Genomic DNA, 17,057 nt, shown 5'->3' on the forward strand with positions numbered 1-17,057 from the left:
ACGCGACGTGCTGCATCAGATTCAGTGCAGCTCTCTCACAGTCTTTGCCTCTGCTCGGCACTTCACGGCGATTGTCCAATCACAGGCGCCAGACGCACGCCCGCGCTTCTTGTGCATGTGCCCCTGAGACTAGCGTGCGCACTAGAAGGGTGGAAGTTCTCTGCTTGAGCGCGTCTGCTGCTGCACTGTACAGCTGTGGCTACGGCGACGGCGTTTGCTTGGGATTTCAGCGCAGCAGGCCATCAACCACGGAGGGCGAGCACAATTTGTGCGAGATTGCCACCCGCCGTCTCGCTGGGAGACCTTGAGTAAGGTTGGGGGGATGCTCTAGCCGCGCGCCAAGATCGAGGGCGTCCCCGTTGCCACTTTATATGAAGGAACCCTTCTCCCTCTCCTGCTCGTGGACAAGCATACCTCGACTACACCTGCCATCGATGGTCATGTCTGTCAGAGATCCAGATTTCGGGAAAGGGCAATCGGAGAACGACATCTCGCTACTGCACACCATCTTCTACTCGTCGTATTCAGAGTTCATCGTTTGGCACGACCGGTCTTGCGTGATCGCGAGCCCCACAAACAGCCTGTTGCCAAGCCCATGGATGGATGGATCTAGTGGGAACATTATTACAACGCACTGAATCTCAAAGACCGCTGCATTTTCACCTGCCACTGCATGCTTGCTCGGCACTGGCATCCAAAGCATCACGATCATGCCATGCACTTCAATGCCAAGCCTCCAGTCGACCTCTAACCCGCAAGTCCATCCATCTGCTTGAAGCCACTCAGGAAGACCGTTCATGAGACCCGATGTGTGCCGACAAATCGAAGCGAAATGCTCAACCTCGTTCCGATTAATTTTCTCTTCTCCACTTTCAATCGCTTCAGATTCTTGGTCAGGCGTGCCGCGACAAATTCATACGGTTGTCAGATCCATGTCTCGAGCATGCAGTCCAGAGGTCGGTTCGGCGAGGAACATAACGGCCTCATACCACGGAATCTGCAATCTCGCAACCAGGGCAAAGGTTGCATGTGCGAAGTTGACACAAGCGACATGTGAAAAATCAATGCTACCAGAGAAGCAAGATAATCCCGAGCAATAGATCAATCTCAGGTTGAGGATCTGCTTGATGCTACTATACTTCCTCGACATCTGCAGCGGCAACTTCTTCATAGCCGCCGCGATACCGCATAGGTCCGCCTTTGGGCACCTCATACATGCTCGCATAGTCCACTGTTTGACCATTCAACAATCCCCTGTTGCTCTCCTTCTTCCCGAAGACGGGACCATCAAGCCAGAAGTCTTGACAATTCCGAAACAAGCCTCTCGTGAACGGGTTGACTCGTTTAGAGTGTTTGTGCTTTTTGTTCTTGCTGCCCTTGTACCCTTGAAATGCTATTGTGATGAAGGCATCCAGGCCGAGCATTTGTGACCAACGTCTAAGACAGCCTTCTTTCTTCTTGTGCTTGTGAGCATGACCATGTCCACCAGGATGAGGTCCGGCGCCACTGTCTGTGAGTTGTGCTCCATCGAGCGTCATTGTGCCAGCTGCAACAGCAGACATGAGCGGATTCACTTGATCCATGTTCCGCATGCTCTCGAAAGTTGTCAGATTCTTAGCCACCTGGAAGAGATGCACAAAGAGGAGCATGAACGTCCAGGTGAGTTGAAGCGAGGCCCACGCATTAGTGATTATCGTCAAAGGATCCTTGGAAAATTCGGCGCACAACTCATCCTTGAGCAAAGTGCATTGGAAGACTGTCGGTGCAGGAAGAACTTCCAGATCTGAGCGGGTCAGCTAATTGCCACAAGCTTCCATAAGCGATTGTGAACTCACATGCAATCGTAAGTCGTATCAAGAAACCAATGCCAAAGATCATAAACATTACATACAATATGAAATGCTTGTGGTTATTTACAGCCACGCAGTTGTCAACCCAAGGACAATGGCTGGAAGAGGTCAGCTTGGATTGCGTTCGCAATTGTGTTAGGAACTCACTGGTCTTCCCTCGCGACACATCTGCCGCAGCGCCTGCAATGCTTGCTTCGTAAAGGTTTGCGTATCATACATGTTGTACAAAAGTGGGTCTCGTTGAACGCATTATGCTCCACGAGTTCGTCAATCGTCTTCTTCGTCTGTCCGCGGCTCGCGCCTTTGGGTATAAAGCCAGGATCTGCCGTCATCGTCATAAAGTAGAAATAAGTACACAGGGCGTAGCAAGTCGCAAACGCTATGTTCAAAAAGAAGTTCGTCCAAAGGGTATCTATTACGACGTAAGCAAGTAAGCCTCCAGATGGAGGTTCGTTATAGGCTTACCAGGTAGGATTTTGGTCACATATTGGACTCCGACCCAGAAAAGGGTTCCAGCAAAAATACCGGCAAGGAATGGCGTCTTGTGCATAGTCTTCATGTCACTCGGTGCCCATCGCAGCGTCTTCTGGACAGCATATTGGAGAGCGTACCCAACGACGAGCACCCCGGGTATCGATATCCAAGGACTCATATATGCAAGCATGTGAAGCTGAATACCGCCGAGCACAAATGGCCAGAAGAAGAAGAATCGGCTGAAGAACCATCGCCTGTCTTTAACCATCGGGATCGGGAAGCTCATCGGATTTCCCGCCTCGTCGAATCCTGAGTCGATAAGCGCCTTATGCCATTGTCGTTCGCTTTGCATTTTCGATGCAGTCATTGCCGGAGTGTCGCCTTCCGTCTGTCCTTCTTGCGGCTTGCTACGCGCGAATCTATCACTGCCATGCTCGACCAGCTTCTGTATGCACATATAGCTGCCTTTCACGAGTGCCCAATGTAGCGCGGTGAACCCCATTTCGTCGGTTGCGTGTACGTCGGCACCGAAGCGTAGCAGCACGTCAATGCAGGCCGAGAAGCCCTTGTATGCTGCCCACATGAGTGATGTGTGTCCTTGAGAGTCCGTTATGTCCACTGGAATGTCGGGATGGTGCAGCAGCATGATAAGTTGGTATACATTCCCGTCCAATGTTGCAGAATGAAGGAGGTTGTAGCCTTGGTCATCTCGAATCAAAGGGTCGGCACCATTGGCAAGTAGCAGCGATATAACCTGGAGATTGAAGCGCTTACTAGCCCACAGCACCGGCGTCGCTTGAGCATCGCCGCCTTTCGCATTCACATCGGCCCCAGCTTGTATGAGGAAGTGACACAGAGCATGATGTCCGTTGATGGCTGCCCACTGCTTTCACATCAGCACATCTTCTACACGATCTCTTGGTCTGCTCTTTCCCCACATGTAAAGCTGTGATGCCCTGGTCGTCCGTCGACTTGGCACTATATCTCCCGCTGTCGAAAAGTTTCTGTATAGCCCGCAACTCTCCCAGTCTCGCCAGTTGCATCAGATCCTGCTCGATGGGCAGCTGCGGCGGGCTTGAGTCAAGATCGCTCAGCTCAACTTTGTCCAGCTCATCTTTGCCTGGCGAGTTCGGCGCGCTGCCAGAAGCTCTTCGTCCAGGCGATTCGGGAGGTTCGGTCGCGGGCATGGCGGAGGGTGTTGAAGTGGAAGAATGCTGCTATCGCGGTATGAACATGATCTGCGATTTGTACAAGACCAGAGGGAATTGGGAACAGGGCGCTCTCGTATAGTAGTGCTGGAACTTGCGCTTGGAGGATTGGATGGCGCAGCGCAGCGCAGCGCAGTTTGCAGTTTGTGGCTGGTGGCTTGTACACGCGTTTATGCTTTGAATCTAGCAGGGATTTAAAATGCTTGTGCAACCTTTCCGGACGCTTACCTAACGTTGCTTTCCTCCTTGCCCTATTTTTTCCACCATCACATGAGGCCAGGCCTTCAACATGGTCATTAACAACTCCTCACATGCAGTATGCTGGGATCGAGGCCTACCACACCGCGAGCATGGCAGGAAGCAGCTTGCAGAGCTGGAAAACGCGACCCAGGTGAGGGAGAGGGAGGCGATTTCACACGTCCACTGCGCAAGCTCCCGCGACTCTCACGAATCTATCACAGTCATTGGCATTGGTTGAGGTATCGCTCGCATGGTTAGGGACAGCATCTCCCAGGACGATGCAAATTGAGCAAGCGAGCACAATCTTCTAATTATAGCGGAGTATCATCTGCCTAGCTGACTTGGAATATCGATCATATATCCACCTGTCGTCTTCCCATATGGCTTCTATCAGCGCCTACGTTCGTTCCGTCCAACAAATGCGATTCTTAGACGTAGCTCACGCATAATTTTGGAGTCAGCTACGCCAGGAACTTTCCTAATGGTCCGGCTTTCCCGCATTGCAACTGGTCTGCCCGACCACGCTGTCTCTACGGCGTAGACTCTGGTCAAGAGGCTGTGTCAAATTGTCCTGGAGGCCTGGAGCACTCTTCTGCAATCCGCTGGACCTTTTACGAGCCTTTGTCTTCGTGAGCAGGAGCTCAATAAGATTTGCTCGAGCCAGCTGCAGTGCGTTCGCCGCACCAGAAGTCTCTTGCTGGGTGTCGAAGGGCTGGTCATGATCGAGGCGTGCATCTCTGACCGAAATAAGTCCATGCACACCCCGACTGCCTTTGGAACTGGTCAGTCTCTGCTGAGGCTCGTATCCGATGAGCATCCTCCTCGTATCCAGGTCTGGTCTTGGCTTCACGGACAGTTCGTCGACAAAACAGTCCTCCGTCTCGGCACTGTCTACAGCTGCACCAAGTGGGCTTGATCTCGGTTCGCATTGTCTTCGAGGTAGCTTTGTTTTCTTTGCAGCGAGTGCATCACTCCTGCAGAGCTGTTCTAAATCTCTTAGCTTCTGCTTGTGCTCTTGGACGACCAGCTTCGTGTCGAGCTTTGTATCATTGATCTTGTCAATGACATCAGCAACTAGAACGTTCTTCTCTCTTTCCTTCCGGCAGACGGCACACTCTGCAGGAATCCGGTGTGTAATGGCGCCGTCGTCTTTGCATGGTCGCATGGCACTCCCTCTTCGAATCTTGCAAAAAGCTCTGCTTCCGTTGGCTTGTTGCTTGTTGCCCAAGCAGATACTCAGGACGTGTTGATGCAAGCAACCGCACTCGTACTGGACGAATCTATGGTGGCACATCTTCGATACAATCTTCTCTTCCCTTCGTTGCGTACATGTGCTTGCTGAAATCAGATAGGTGTAAGATGGTTTGCTGTCGGCGATCCAGCTCAGCAGGGGGATCTGTTAAAAGCTTGTCCGTCTGAAAGAACAACGCAAGAATTCAGTATGTTATAAGCTCGTTCTCGAGCTATGTCCTCAGCAAATCGCAGAGTTCTGATGTTTCTATTGGAAGTATTTTTGGTTGGATCGCTGGATCAGCACAAAAGTCAACAAAAGAGTCAGCTACGAAATATACAAGGGAATGAAAGTATACACTCTTCACGAGATGTTCTTGGAGATTCGCATGCGCCTATGACCCGTCGCTCTTGAGTGAATGGGTGGAGCCGGTCACACAACTGTCGGCGGCCAGGTCTTGCACGAGCTGAATTTTGGTAAGCAAGAATAGCTTCAAGCACATGCGGCTGCTCACAAGAAAGATTTTTAGTACTGCCTGAGGCTGCGCTAGTCAGCACATGTCCTCACGCAGGTGGGTCCGGTATGATTTTAAATATTTCTTATCGCGCCGACCAGCACAAAAAGAAGTTCTCCGCACCACAAATCTACCTCAAAGCAACATAGATTGCTCGAAACTGATCGGACTGCAAGAGAACATATTCTGCGACAACGCTACAAAGCCACTGCAAGACCACTCTGCAGACAAACGTCGTCGCCGCCGCCGCCGCACAACCACAAAGCAAGACACAAGATACCATTGCACGTTCGCCAAAATGTGCAAAATACAACAAAGGATCTACAAGTGCAATCACAGCTCTGAGCACCACATCAGCAATTGCCTAAACCACACGCCATGCAATGCGCAACAAGCTTGGAGTGGCTACGCCGAAGTCATCATCTGGATGGCCCTTAAGTGCCCCACATGCCAATTCGAAGCTCAAAAAGCCAAGTACATGAATGAATATATGGATGCGATGTGCTCGACACGGGATCTCCGAGCCAGAAATATGGCAAGGACGAGGCGCGATGACCTGACTGAGGCGCTTGAATTGAGGTATCCACAAATGCCACTCATAATCAGCCAGAAAAAGCGACCTGGTCTCAGGAAGCATCTGGAGTTCGGGCCCAGACGATCGCGGCTCTGTCAATCCATGACACCTGATGATTGCGAGGTCAAGCGGCCGTTTGATATTAATATTACCGATGATGTGGAAGCCGAGGAGAGCCAGGAGGTCGGTCCGGATGGCGAATGTCATGACGTTCCCATGTCGGACGTTGAGAATTGCATTCGAGCTGAGGTCCACGAGAAGCCAAACGTGAATGACGCGCAGCAAGGCGCAGATGACGAGGATCAGGAGAATGACCGATCAGCCGAGACTTCGACTGCAGCAGAATATCAGCCCGCTGTAGAGCTCTCACCAACCAGACCGACCATCGCGAAAGTGGTATACTGGAAGCGGAAGGACGGCGTTAAAGAGATCCGCGACTACTGGAAAGAAAAGGAGAGTCCAAAACTCCCAACGACGTGTCAGTCTGCACTGCCAAGTCTCACGGCATGTCAAGCGGCAAGGATACCGCCGAGCGGAAACGAAGAGATGTACGACTCGAGGTGGAGAGGCAGCGATGGCATGAGAGTCAACTCTCTTGGCAACGCTGAGCAGCCTCGTCACAAGCCATTACGCCCCGACAACAGCAAGAAATCCGAGAACCCGATGAGGGAGTACTGGCGGCGGAGAGATAGTGGCGAACAAATGTGGTGAATGCTGCGAGCTGTATGCTTTTCGCCTCGATGCGGCCATTGTGCTTTACCACATCAGCTGAATTAGGCCACTAAGACGCGATCTAAGTGGTGGCAGCTGCTGTACTTTCTACGAGGCGGTGCTGAGCAGGAAGGGAATCGGAGCGGATGATGTTCTGCAATTTCAGCATTAGATGGGCCGCGATAAGCGGAAGACTGCTGTTCATGTAGAGGTTTTCATCATAGCTACGTTAATACAAGCACTATCCAACTTCAACTCTTGCGTGCGCATCTTAGTGTTGTGGTTCCGCTTCCACTACAAGCGCCTCGGTGAGCTTGTTGTGGATGAAATCGCTGTGCCGCACTTGTTGTTCCAGTACAGAGAGGTGGCACCTTTTCAGGCCAAACGTGGGATCATCTGGCCTCCTGAATGACGCCCGCATCGAGAGATAAATCGGTAAGGCTTGTGGCTTGCAGAGTCCAGACTTGGTATCACCAACAATGGCACCACTCGAGCCATTCTGACTGTTTTCTGGCGGCCGTGGTCCTGAGAGCCTTGCTGTGCTGTCGCTCAACTGATACTGTCATACTGCGACGCTTCCGCCGTGGTGGTCCCAAGCGGGTCAGGAGTTGTGCTTGGAGTCACTATAACTTTCCGCGATAGGACATGCTCCGAACTCCTTGGCCACCACTCTCTACCTGCTGCGTGACCACGCTGTCGTGATCTTGGACCGTACGAGCTGTCACAATCAACTCACTGCGACACCGGAAATTTGAACATCCGCCTGGTATATTGCATTGGCTGTATATATATTTATTGACGTGCGGCTCCCGAACAAAGCTCGCTGCCGGCCCGGACCTGCGTCAAGGTTGCCCTGCACTGCACATCTTGTCCTCCTTTGAATGCTAGTCAGAACCCTGCGAATCCGAGACTGGACCTTGCATCTGTTATTGTTTAACGACGAGCGACTTCACCTTAAGCTTTTCCGTCCGCCCAACGTCACCTTATTAAGTGGCACGTCTTCTTCACGCCCGCCTCAAGACAGCCACAGCCATATCAACCACCGAATATGAGCGCAGCCGCACAGATTCTGGAAAGGGACGACTTCCGGCGAAGACGGCGTCGCGTAGCTAAACAGGTCCTTACCGATCTCCGGGAAGCTCTCAAGGTCGATGAAATCAGTGACCATGCCATTGACTCGGCCATTGAGGCCCTCAAATCAGTCCAGAGCTTCGACGACACCAAGTCCAATGGCGCCAAAAAGATGCTAACACACAAGCGATCCGTGAGTGATCCCAACATGCCACTGACCATCTGGATGCGGCTGCGGCACTCCGCCAAACCTGTTCGTGCATACCGAGTGCAGACACCAGATGCTCTAAGCTCAGTCACACCACTAGGAGCCATAGACGCATCACTCATCCTACCCAATGTGGCACGTGGAGTCTCCGACAACAAACTCCGCCAACTGGTCATGGACCACCTCAACGGCTCCCACAACGGCAGTCCCTTCATCTCAATCTTCACCAACGAGCAACACGCCCAACAATGGGCACTAAACTGGAGCGAAAAAAACGGCGATGAAATCTGTAACCTCACCACCCTCGACGTATCAAAAATCACCAGACTTTTCAGCGTCAAAGAACTCGTCACACTCCTGGGCCTGAAATCCGACATTTCTACTACAAAATCTGATAACTCCTGGGAACATGAGTATTTGGTGGTGCATCAAATTCCTTCGGAAGCTATTATTAAGAAACAGAAGATGAGGAGTCATCTTGGGTATTTGGGGACTGCGCCCGAAGACTCGGGTGCTGAGACTTGGAGTTCGAATGTGCTGAGGAGGAGTATTAGTGTAAGACATGCGAATGGATTGGCTGTGCAGCCTGCTGATGTATGTCTTTGCGAGCGACATGACGATGGAGTGGAGCGACGACTGACAGATTTACAGATTGATGAGGGTAATGGATCTATCAGAGAAGACAGCCCGAGGGATGATGAAGCATTTATCGAGCGACTGGTTTCATCTTACCAACTTGACCGTGTAATGGAGACATGATGATGATGATAATTATGATAATGAGTTTAACGGGAATGTATGACATTACAATGGACCTGCTGACACCGGCTGTTGCTGCATTGCAGTATTCATCCTTCTTTTCTAGCGCCTCGCGTCTTCTTCTCTCGACGGCAGTAATATGAACCTATTTCCTCGCGCAGGCATGAGCGTGTCTAGAGCGCTACTTGAGACCATCGCCTGGAACTTCTCAGCAGAGCCATCAGGGTCGTAAATTTCCAGCACGTCTCGAGAGGACCCTGCACTGATCCCAGGAAACTCTTCCATCAACTGAGCTCTTACTTTGGACAGTGGACCTGACACAGGACTGGACGCATTCCGGGCTATGGCAAACCATGTTCATGCCTCTATGTGAGCTTTTCTTCTGCATAAGTATCTCATCTCTCGTCTCAAAGGTACATGCTTCTCGAACCGAGCCCAGCCCAGTCGTGAGCACACTGCAGTGCCACTTATTAGCACAAGACATCTTCAAAGCTTTGCTGTCTCCCTGACATCCAAATTTCCCTTCTCCTTAATTCATGGGATTCCACCCATCTTCTTGAAGGCGTTGATGAGCCCTGAAGTCGAGCTGTCGTGCTTGCTGCTCTCGCCTGCGTTGTCGAGCTCGCTTTGAATGTTCTTGGCAAGAGCCTTGCCGAGCTCCACACCCCACTGGTCGAATGAGTTGATGTTCCAGATAGCACCTTCAGTGAATGTGACGTGCTCGTAGTAAGCAATGAGTGCGCCGAGGGCACCAGGTGTGATCTTCTCGGCAATGATGCTTGTGGTTGGGCGGTTACCCAAGAACACCTTGTGTGGCACAAGCTCGTCGGCAGCGCCTTCCGCCTTGACAGTGTCTGGGGTCTTTCCGATCATGAGAGCCTCGGCCTGAGCGAAGAAGTTCGATGCAAGCATGTGCTGGTGCTTGTTGTTCTCGACGGGGTTGTGCGACTTGGCGGCGATGATGAAGTCGGCTGGGATAAGCTTCGTGCCCTGATGCAGAAGCTGGAAGAAAGAGTGCTGTGCGTTCGTGCAAGGCTCGCCGAAGAGGATCGCTCCAGTCGTGTATTTCACGTAGTCGCCGCTTCGAGTGATTGCCTTGCCGTTAGACTCCATAGAGAGTTGTTGGAGATATGCTGGGAAGCGGTGCATGTACTGGTCGAATCTACGAAGTAATGTCAGTAAATCGATTTGTGTATTATGTAGGAAAAGTTACTCACGGAGAAACGAGATGTGTCTGAGCACCGAAAAAGTCAGAGTACCACACACTGAGCAGACCTCCGATGACTGGGATGTTCTCCTCAAGCGGAGCAGTCTTGAAATGGTGGTCCATGGCGTTTCCACCAGCAAGGAATTGCCTGAAGTTGTCGAAGCCAATGTATAGCGCGACAGAGAGGCCGATGGCGGACCACACAGAGTATCGGCCACCAACCCAGTCGCTGAAGCCAAACATGTTCTTGCTGTCGATGCCGAACTTCTCGACCTCCTTGGTGTTGGTCGAGAGAGCAACGAAGTGCTTTGCGACATCGCCTTCGCTAGCCTTCTCGAGGAACCACTTCTTTGCTGAGGTGGCGTTGGTGACGGTCTCTGCGGTGGTGAAAGTCTTGGATGCGATGAGGAAAAGAGTGGTCTCGCGGTTGCTGTCCTTGAGCGCCTCAGCGATGTGGGTGCCATCGATGTTGGAGACGAAGTGGAGCTTCATGCCCTGCTTGCCGTATGGCTTGAGTGCCTCAGTGACCATGACTGGTCCGAGATCTGAGCCACCGATACCAATGTTGACGATGGTGTCAATTGGCTTGCCCGTGTATCCTTTCCAGTCACCAGAGCGAACTTGCTCAGTGAACTCCTTCATGTGGTCGAGCACCTCGTTGACGACCTCAACCACACTCTCGCCATCGACCTGCATTGGGTCGTTCTTGACGTTTCGGAGAGCCACGTGGTAGACAGCACGGTTTTCGGTGAAGTTGATCTTCTCGCCCTTGAACATGTCGTCTCGCAGCTCCTCGAGCTTGGCCTCCTTTGCCAGCTTGACGAGGAGCGGAAGGGTCTCATTTGTGAGGAAGTTTTTGGAGAAGTCGAAGAGGATATTGCTGCCGTCGGCCTCGTTGGCGAAGGTGCGGCTGTACTTTTGGAAGCGTTGAGGGTCTTTCTCGAACTCGCTCTTAAGCACCATTCCACGACCCAGCTTGTCGTGGTGCTCCATAAGCGCCTTCCATGCTGGCAACTCGTTTGCCTGCGCGAAACCGGGCATCTTGGGCGGTGCTTCTCAGTGGTCAGGGGTTTCTCAGTGATGATCTATGTGAGTAGCGACGTCAATTCTCTCACTTCTCACTTCCATAATGCTGCCGCTGCTGCCGCTGCCGTTGCCGCTGCCGCTGCCGCTGCCGCTGCCGTGCTATGGCGCTTGAGTGTACTCAACTCACCTTCGTGATGGAGGCGTTTCAGTCTCCAGATGCTGTGATGTTGCTGATAGACGCAAACGGGAAAAATGAGGATTTGGCGCAGAATGGATTGCAAAGTGCGAATGTGTATCTGCAGGTGAGCTTTTGAAAAGTTTCGAGAGCGGTCTGTGACGTGAATCGAATCTCCCCCCAGTCCCCAGTCCCAATAGAAATAGAGGGGCAACGCATGCGGGACCCCTCCGACACAGCTTTGGAAGGCGTTAGTCAGGCAGAGAACGGCAACCGCAACCACAATGAATTTCACCCGCCACGAGCCGGTGCTGGTGCTGTATCTGATTATGCGTGCACTGGGACAGCTTTCAAACGCCGATGGAAAGCCGAGAACAAATCGTCAAGATAGAATATTCCAATGCTTGCTTTCGCATTTCTTCAGTGCCCCAGATGCCTGCTGGACGCCAAAATCGCTGCCGACTTTTCACCTAGCTACGCTGGCTTCGCGGCCGTCTAGAAGAGTACCTTACTAACCACAAATGCCTCCCATACGCCCATCGCAGATGAGTAATGGTTCCGTCGACTTCCGCCCACAGCTGCTGCTCGGCCATGCAAATCACAGCGCTTGCGGGAACTTCTCGTGTATGATTCGAATCCGCGCCTTTTTCGCTTTCCTCTTCCTTGTCCTACACGAACAGCCTTTCTACCTCTGATCGAATGCATTGCCACGCGCGATACTTCCTCCTGCATCTCCAAGGCCTTCAACAGGACGGTTGTACGACCATCCTGCGAACTGCTGCTGCATCGTTTGCGACAGCATAGGCCCATCTACATAGCTGTCCGTAGGTGCTTCCGACGTGAACTCCTTGTCGAAGTTGGCAGTGTCGAGCTCATCAACCACGCTGGGCTTGAAGCTGGGCTCATATTTCCGATCGAGAAGCTTGCGCCAATCTATGCTGTGGAAGAATGGATGCGCCTGTAGCGGGTCAGTAACTATGTTAAGGTTACGTGTCTGCAGAACCTACCTTGATCTCCGCAGCGCCATTGGTGCCCAGTCTCCTCGTTGCATCGCGATCAAGAAGCTTTTGCAGTAGGTCTCGTGCAGCTGGAGGCACAATCTCAGGTCCGGGGAAATGCAGCGGTTCCGATAGAATCTTGCGGTACATCTCGTTCGTGTTCTCGTCGTAGAATGGGGGTAGTCCAGTCAACATCTCGTACAGCAGTACTCCGAGTGTCCACCAATCCACCGCCTTGGTATATCCTTGGCCGTGGAGCAATTCTGGTGCCAAGTACTCGGGTGTTCCACAGAAAGTGTTGGTCTTGTCTTCGTCCTTCATGTCCAGCTTGCACAAGCCAAAGTCACAAAGTGCAATATGGCCCACATAGTCGACAAGAATGTTTTCGGGCTTCAGATCACGGTAAATGACGCCAAAGCCGTGTAGGCATTCTAATGCGCATAGGAGCTCGGCCGCATAGAATCGTGATCGGTTGATGTCGAAGCGCTGTTCCTTTTGCAGGTGGTGGAAGAGTTCTCCGCCGTTGACGAATGCTAGCACGAGATAGAGCTTGTCGGGCGATTGGAAGGAGAACTTCAGTGGCACGATGAAAGGATTGTTGATTTGCGCGAGGACCGATCGTTCTGCAAGCGTGTGCGCGACTTCGGATCTTGAGATGATGTGCTGCTTGCGAATGGTCTTGAGGGCGTAGATACGGTTAGTATCCTTCTTCATCACCTGCATAACCTTGCCGAAGCTGCCTTTGCCAACGACCTTGAGCAATTCAAAGTCCTCCACCTTGAGAGATCGCTGTCGGTTCTCGACAAACTTGACGCCAATTCGGATGCTACCTGTGCCAAATTGTATTTCGTGCCAGTTGACACCAGATACTTGACCATTGGTCGACTGCTGAGGTGGTGGCATCGTTTTGTCCTTTTTGCTGCTCTTTCCGTCTGAACTTGAGGCTGGCTGCGTTGCTCCAGATTGTGCGTCTTCGCTGAAAGTAGGGGTGATGCGAACTGTGCCAATGAAGATATCTCGAGCTCTTCCAGAATTTGCAGGTGCACTTGGGTTACGGATGTACAAGGAGATGTTCATTTCAGTCGATCGACTGACATCAAACTTGTACTGCGTGCTCTCCCCCGCCCAGACTGGGCTCTCGGGTGTGCCTGAGACAGAATTGACGAAGACCTGCTGTTTGTCGAAGTCCACAAGGGCATATGGCAAGTATTTGCTGCTGTATCGACCGTGTACCGAGGGCATGTTATTGATGCCACCGCCACTGGCAGACGTCGGTCTGAAGCCTCCCTGAGCAGCACTTGACCCTGGACGTGCACTGTTGCCCATATAGCTCCCCGCAAATGATCCTGTGCTCATACTGGCGCCATGGCCTGGTCGCTGTGCAAACATTTGTTCGGCCTCTGGCGGTAAGCTGAACCCCTTACCCTCGTGCAGCGTCAGGATCAAGATGCCAGGTTTCGCGGGTGCGGCAATGGCGGTGGCCATTTGCTCGGAGGCCTGAATGCCCTGCGGGTCGGAGCCATTGGAGGCGGTGGTCGTCTGCGAAAGCGGCGTCGAAGTTCCTGGGGTGGCTGTCGCCGAGGGCGACTTCTGCGGCTGGTCGACGATGGTGGATTGTGAGGATGAGCGGGAGAAGGTGTTGGAGAAGGGAGCGCCGAGATGGGTCTCCTTGAGTTCTGGAGCGTGTCAGTCTTACTCGGGTTTGCTTGGCCGGCGTGGCCGCCTACTTTTGGTCAATTTCCACGACATGATGTCTGCTGTCGGTCTGCAAGATGTTGTCGCTCGAATTGGGCAAGATCAAGACGAGTGGCGGCAGGAAGTTGGAGTATGCCACCTCTGGCGCACGTGGAAGACCGGCGGACCCTTCTAACCGGGTAGATGACGATCCTATGGGGAGGCGAGGCGAGGCGAGGCGAGGGCGATGTGGGCGATGTCGAGGCGCGAGGGAATTGATGGTGTGGCGATTGGCACGAGAAATACTGGCGACGGGCACAGCCAACGTCTGGTCTGGTGTCGTATCTCTTGCGGTGCCTGGTAGTCAAGCGGCGTCGGTAGCGGCGTATCTCGACTACAGCACAGCCCACTCCGCCTCCTATGGCTGGCAAGCTTGGCAAGCTGGAAACCTGCCTTCCGAGGCCCCGTCCTAGTCAAATCAGTTGCCCACCGCAAATAATTGCAAATCAGAGCTTGCAGCCGCGATAGTTCCAGAGTGGAAAAGGAGCAGGGGAATAATGTTTAACTTAAAGTGGGAGATTGAAAATAGAAGCCCGCGCGCGCTTCCGCTTCGAGAAAACGCCAACACGACGCTTGCGCCTCGAGGGGAACGGGCACAGGCACAGGATTCTGCCATTCTGGCACTCAGGAGGCTGGGCTGTCGACCAGACCAAGTCAAGATGAAACTCTTGGCGTGCCAGTAGGGCTGACGGATACGATAATAGTATGCAGCATGCAGCGCCTGATCTGATTAGGTGCAATGGAATGATCTATGCCTTCTCGTCTTGGTGTTTGAAGTTCTGCTGTCTACGTTCACCTGCCAGATGCCCCCTACGCCAAGGGGAGCCTGCTACAGCATTTTTCCCACGCATTTTCAGGGCACTGATTGTCCGTCAAATGATGCCAGTCTCAGCAGAACTTCGGAGTGGATAGTAGAACCAGAACTGGCCAAGGCGACCGCTCTTCGGGCCGAGCTGTAGCCTGTCGCTGTGGAGAAGCCGTCCTCCGCGTCTCCCTCGCTCGACCTCACCTTCCAGCAGCCACCAGATGCGCGCCAACATGCGACACCCCTAGGCAGCTCAGGGTTTCTGTCACAAGCTTGATGAAATCATCGAGTCTTCGCGCATGATTTTCTGAGTATGCTCATAACGTAACATGGGTCTTATCAACAAAGCGAAGGGTGCGCCACGCTCCGAGGGCAGCTCTGGCGGCGGCGTCAAGTACATCTGCAACGTCTGCAGTAACGACATCACAGCGACAGTGCGCATCCGATGCGCCAGCAAAAGCTGTCCCGACTACGATCTGTGTGTACCATGCTTTTCGAAAGGAGAATCGAACCTGCACCACAACCCGCGAGAACACCCATACCAAGTCATCGAACCGCATAGTATACCCATCTTTGACGAGGACTGGGGCGCCGATGAAGAACTGCTGCTACTAGAAGGCGCGGAGCAGTATGGGCTCGGCAGCTTTGCAGACATCGCAGACCATATTGGCGGGTACAGAGAAAAAGATGAAGTGCGCGACCACTACATTCAGACATATATCAATTCGTCAAAATTTCCGCTACCAGAGCGCGCGAGTCCGAGTGACAAGCGCTTGAGCGACGAGGTACCGCGAGAAGAGTTCCAGCAGCGGAAGAAGAGGCGGATAGAGGAACGCAAGGAGGCCATCAAGGCGGCAGCAGAAGTCGCAGCAGCTCCCGCCAAGCCCACGTCCAGTGTCCCAAGCTGCCATGAAGTCGCCGGATATATGCCGGGTCGGCTAGAGTTTGAAACCGAATACTTCAACGATGCCGAAGAGGCAGTCCAGCACATGCAGTTCTCTCCCGAGGAAGGCCTCAACCCCATCACGAAACAATTCGATCCGGAGACCGAGCTGAAGATGGTTGTCATGACAATCTACAACGACAGACTTACGGCGAGAACGGATCGGAAGAAAGTAATCTTCAATCACAGGCTTTTGGAGTATCGAAAAAATGTCGCCAACGACAAGAAGCGAACCAAAGAGCAGCGGGATCTGCACCAAAGGCTTAAACCGTTCGCGCGAATCATGTCACATCCTGACTTTGTCACATTCTCGGAAGATCTGGAAAAGGAGCAAAATTTGCGACAAGCCATCGCACAGCTCCAGGAGTGGCGTCGCATGAGGATCTCGACCCTTTCCGCAGGCGAAAAATATGAAGAACTGAAAGCTCAGCGGATAGCAAGGCAGTACCCGCAACCAGGTCAATTCGATCGTTTGAGTAATGGTATACGGCCAAGCAAGCCGTCAGACAGGAATCAGCCTGCGCCGGAGATTGCGCCTGCCGTGATCGAGTACACAACGAAAGCAGATCTCCCGGTGCGGCTGTCGAGCGACAAGAATCAAGTGAATGGCATGCCAAATGGCGAGGTGCCAAAACGACAGCCTCTTCAACCAATACCTAATCTTCCCCCGGCGAATTGGGATGAGGACTCTGCACCTGACTTCCAGCTTCTAACATCTCCCGAGCAAGATCTTTGCAATAAATTGAGGTTGCATCCGAAAGCCTACATAGCCATCAAGGATGCCATCTTCAGAGAGGCAATGAAAAGTGAAGGCAAGCTGAAGAAGAAGAATGTGCGTGAGATTAGCAAGATTGATACCACGAAAGGCGGAAGGATCTTCGAGTTCGTGGTAGAGCAAGGCTGGTTGGGAAACGCTGCGAAAGGATAGGAGCACCAAAGCAGCGAGTCAGATCCAGCTCAATCCATCTTCCAGACATAATTGAGGTGCCAGCAGCGATTAACAGCCCAGAGCCGAGCGCCTGCCCGGAAACAATAGACGACTCAGACACGCCGTATGAAGCAGACTCGGATTACGATCCAGGTGGAAGCATTGCAACAGAAGCAGGCAAGAAAGTCGAGAAAGCCGTTGACTAATGTCAACACACGGAACAGCAAGAAAGACAACCTCGCGGCAGCTATCCGTGCTTGGAAACTGCGCGCGGTAAAGTGTTCGAGCTTGGCCATCTTCTCCGTCGCCACCAGCAGATCGTGCACCCGAAGGAGCGGCTCTATTGTTGTGAGATGTGCCGTAAAGCGTACAATAACCAGTCAAATTTGGCCGACCATAAG

The 17,057-nt window shown here is 52.6% G+C and overlaps 6 protein-coding genes across 6 annotated transcripts; 3 read left to right on the plus strand and 3 right to left on the minus strand.

The window, feature by feature from the left end:
• Window positions 1–1,133: 1,133 nt before the first annotated feature.
• MYCFIDRAFT_79413 (uncharacterized protein) lies at window positions 1,134–3,511 on the minus strand (the record flags this gene model as incomplete). The annotated part of the gene is made up of 5 exons (XM_007931942.1): window positions 1,134–1,783; window positions 1,836–1,948; window positions 1,998–2,262; window positions 2,316–3,207; window positions 3,263–3,511. The coding sequence occupies 5 exons, from the start codon at window positions 3,509–3,511 to the stop codon at window positions 1,134–1,136; spliced, it is 2,169 nt and encodes a 722-aa protein (XP_007930133.1).
• Window positions 3,512–5,815: 2,304 nt separating this feature from the next.
• MYCFIDRAFT_79412 (uncharacterized protein) lies at window positions 5,816–6,802 on the plus strand (the record flags this gene model as incomplete). The annotated part of the gene is made up of 1 exon (XM_007931940.1): window positions 5,816–6,802. One exon carries the CDS (start codon window positions 5,816–5,818, stop codon window positions 6,800–6,802), a length of 987 nt encoding a protein of 328 aa, XP_007930131.1.
• Window positions 6,803–8,081: 1,279 nt separating this feature from the next.
• Window positions 8,082–8,840, plus strand: MYCFIDRAFT_190401 (uncharacterized protein; the record flags this gene model as incomplete). The annotated part of the gene is made up of 2 exons (XM_007932034.1): window positions 8,082–8,675; window positions 8,733–8,840. The coding sequence occupies 2 exons, from the start codon at window positions 8,082–8,084 to the stop codon at window positions 8,838–8,840; spliced, it is 702 nt and encodes a 233-aa protein (XP_007930225.1).
• A 336-nt stretch (window positions 8,841–9,176) lies between these two features.
• On the minus strand, window positions 9,177–11,282 carry MYCFIDRAFT_87318 (uncharacterized protein). The gene is made up of 3 exons (XM_007932035.1): window positions 11,261–11,282; window positions 10,058–11,132; window positions 9,177–10,002 (listed from the first exon to the last, which is right to left on the minus strand). The coding sequence occupies exons 2-3, from the start codon at window positions 11,086–11,088 to the stop codon at window positions 9,375–9,377; spliced, it is 1,659 nt and encodes a 552-aa protein (XP_007930226.1). The 5' UTR covers window positions 11,089–11,132; window positions 11,261–11,282; the 3' UTR covers window positions 9,177–9,374.
• A 349-nt stretch (window positions 11,283–11,631) lies between these two features.
• Window positions 11,632–14,433, minus strand: MYCFIDRAFT_57555 (uncharacterized protein). The gene is made up of 3 exons (XM_007931544.1): window positions 13,974–14,433; window positions 12,256–13,922; window positions 11,632–12,206 (listed from the first exon to the last, which is right to left on the minus strand). Exons 1-3 carry the CDS (start codon window positions 13,993–13,995, stop codon window positions 11,934–11,936), a joined length of 1,962 nt encoding a protein of 653 aa, XP_007929735.1. The 5' UTR covers window positions 13,996–14,433; the 3' UTR covers window positions 11,632–11,933.
• Window positions 14,434–15,114: 681 nt separating this feature from the next.
• MYCFIDRAFT_79407 (uncharacterized protein) lies at window positions 15,115–16,656 on the plus strand (the record flags this gene model as incomplete). The annotated part of the gene is made up of 1 exon (XM_007931936.1): window positions 15,115–16,656. One exon carries the CDS (start codon window positions 15,115–15,117, stop codon window positions 16,654–16,656), a length of 1,542 nt encoding a protein of 513 aa, XP_007930127.1.
• Window positions 16,657–17,057: the final 401 nt, after the last annotated feature.

The sequence above is a fragment of the Pseudocercospora fijiensis genome (assembly GCF_000340215.1).
Source record: "Pseudocercospora fijiensis CIRAD86 unplaced genomic scaffold MYCFIscaffold_8, whole genome shotgun sequence".
Classification (NCBI taxonomy): domain Eukaryota; kingdom Fungi; phylum Ascomycota; class Dothideomycetes; order Mycosphaerellales; family Mycosphaerellaceae; genus Pseudocercospora; species Pseudocercospora fijiensis.

Bases quoted from the DNA above. Each gene is read 5' to 3' on its own strand.
- MYCFIDRAFT_57555 (XM_007931544.1), bottom strand. From the start codon at position 13,995: ATGTCGTGGAAATTGACCAAAA. The intron at 13,923-13,973 runs GTAGGCGGCCAC...GACACGCTCCAG, and splicing joins GTCGTGGAAATTGACCAAAA to AACTCAAGGAGACCCATCTC. The intron at 12,207-12,255 runs GTAGGTTCTGCA...GACCCGCTACAG, and splicing joins ATGGCGCTGCGGAGATCAAG to GCGCATCCATTCTTCCACAG.
- MYCFIDRAFT_87318 (XM_007932035.1), bottom strand. From the start codon at position 11,088: ATGCCCGGTTTCGCGCAGGCAAACGAGTTGCCAGCATGGAAGGCGCTT. The intron at 10,003-10,057 runs GTGAGTAACTTT...ATTACTTCGTAG, and splicing joins CAGACACATCTCGTTTCTCC to ATTCGACCAGTACATGCACC.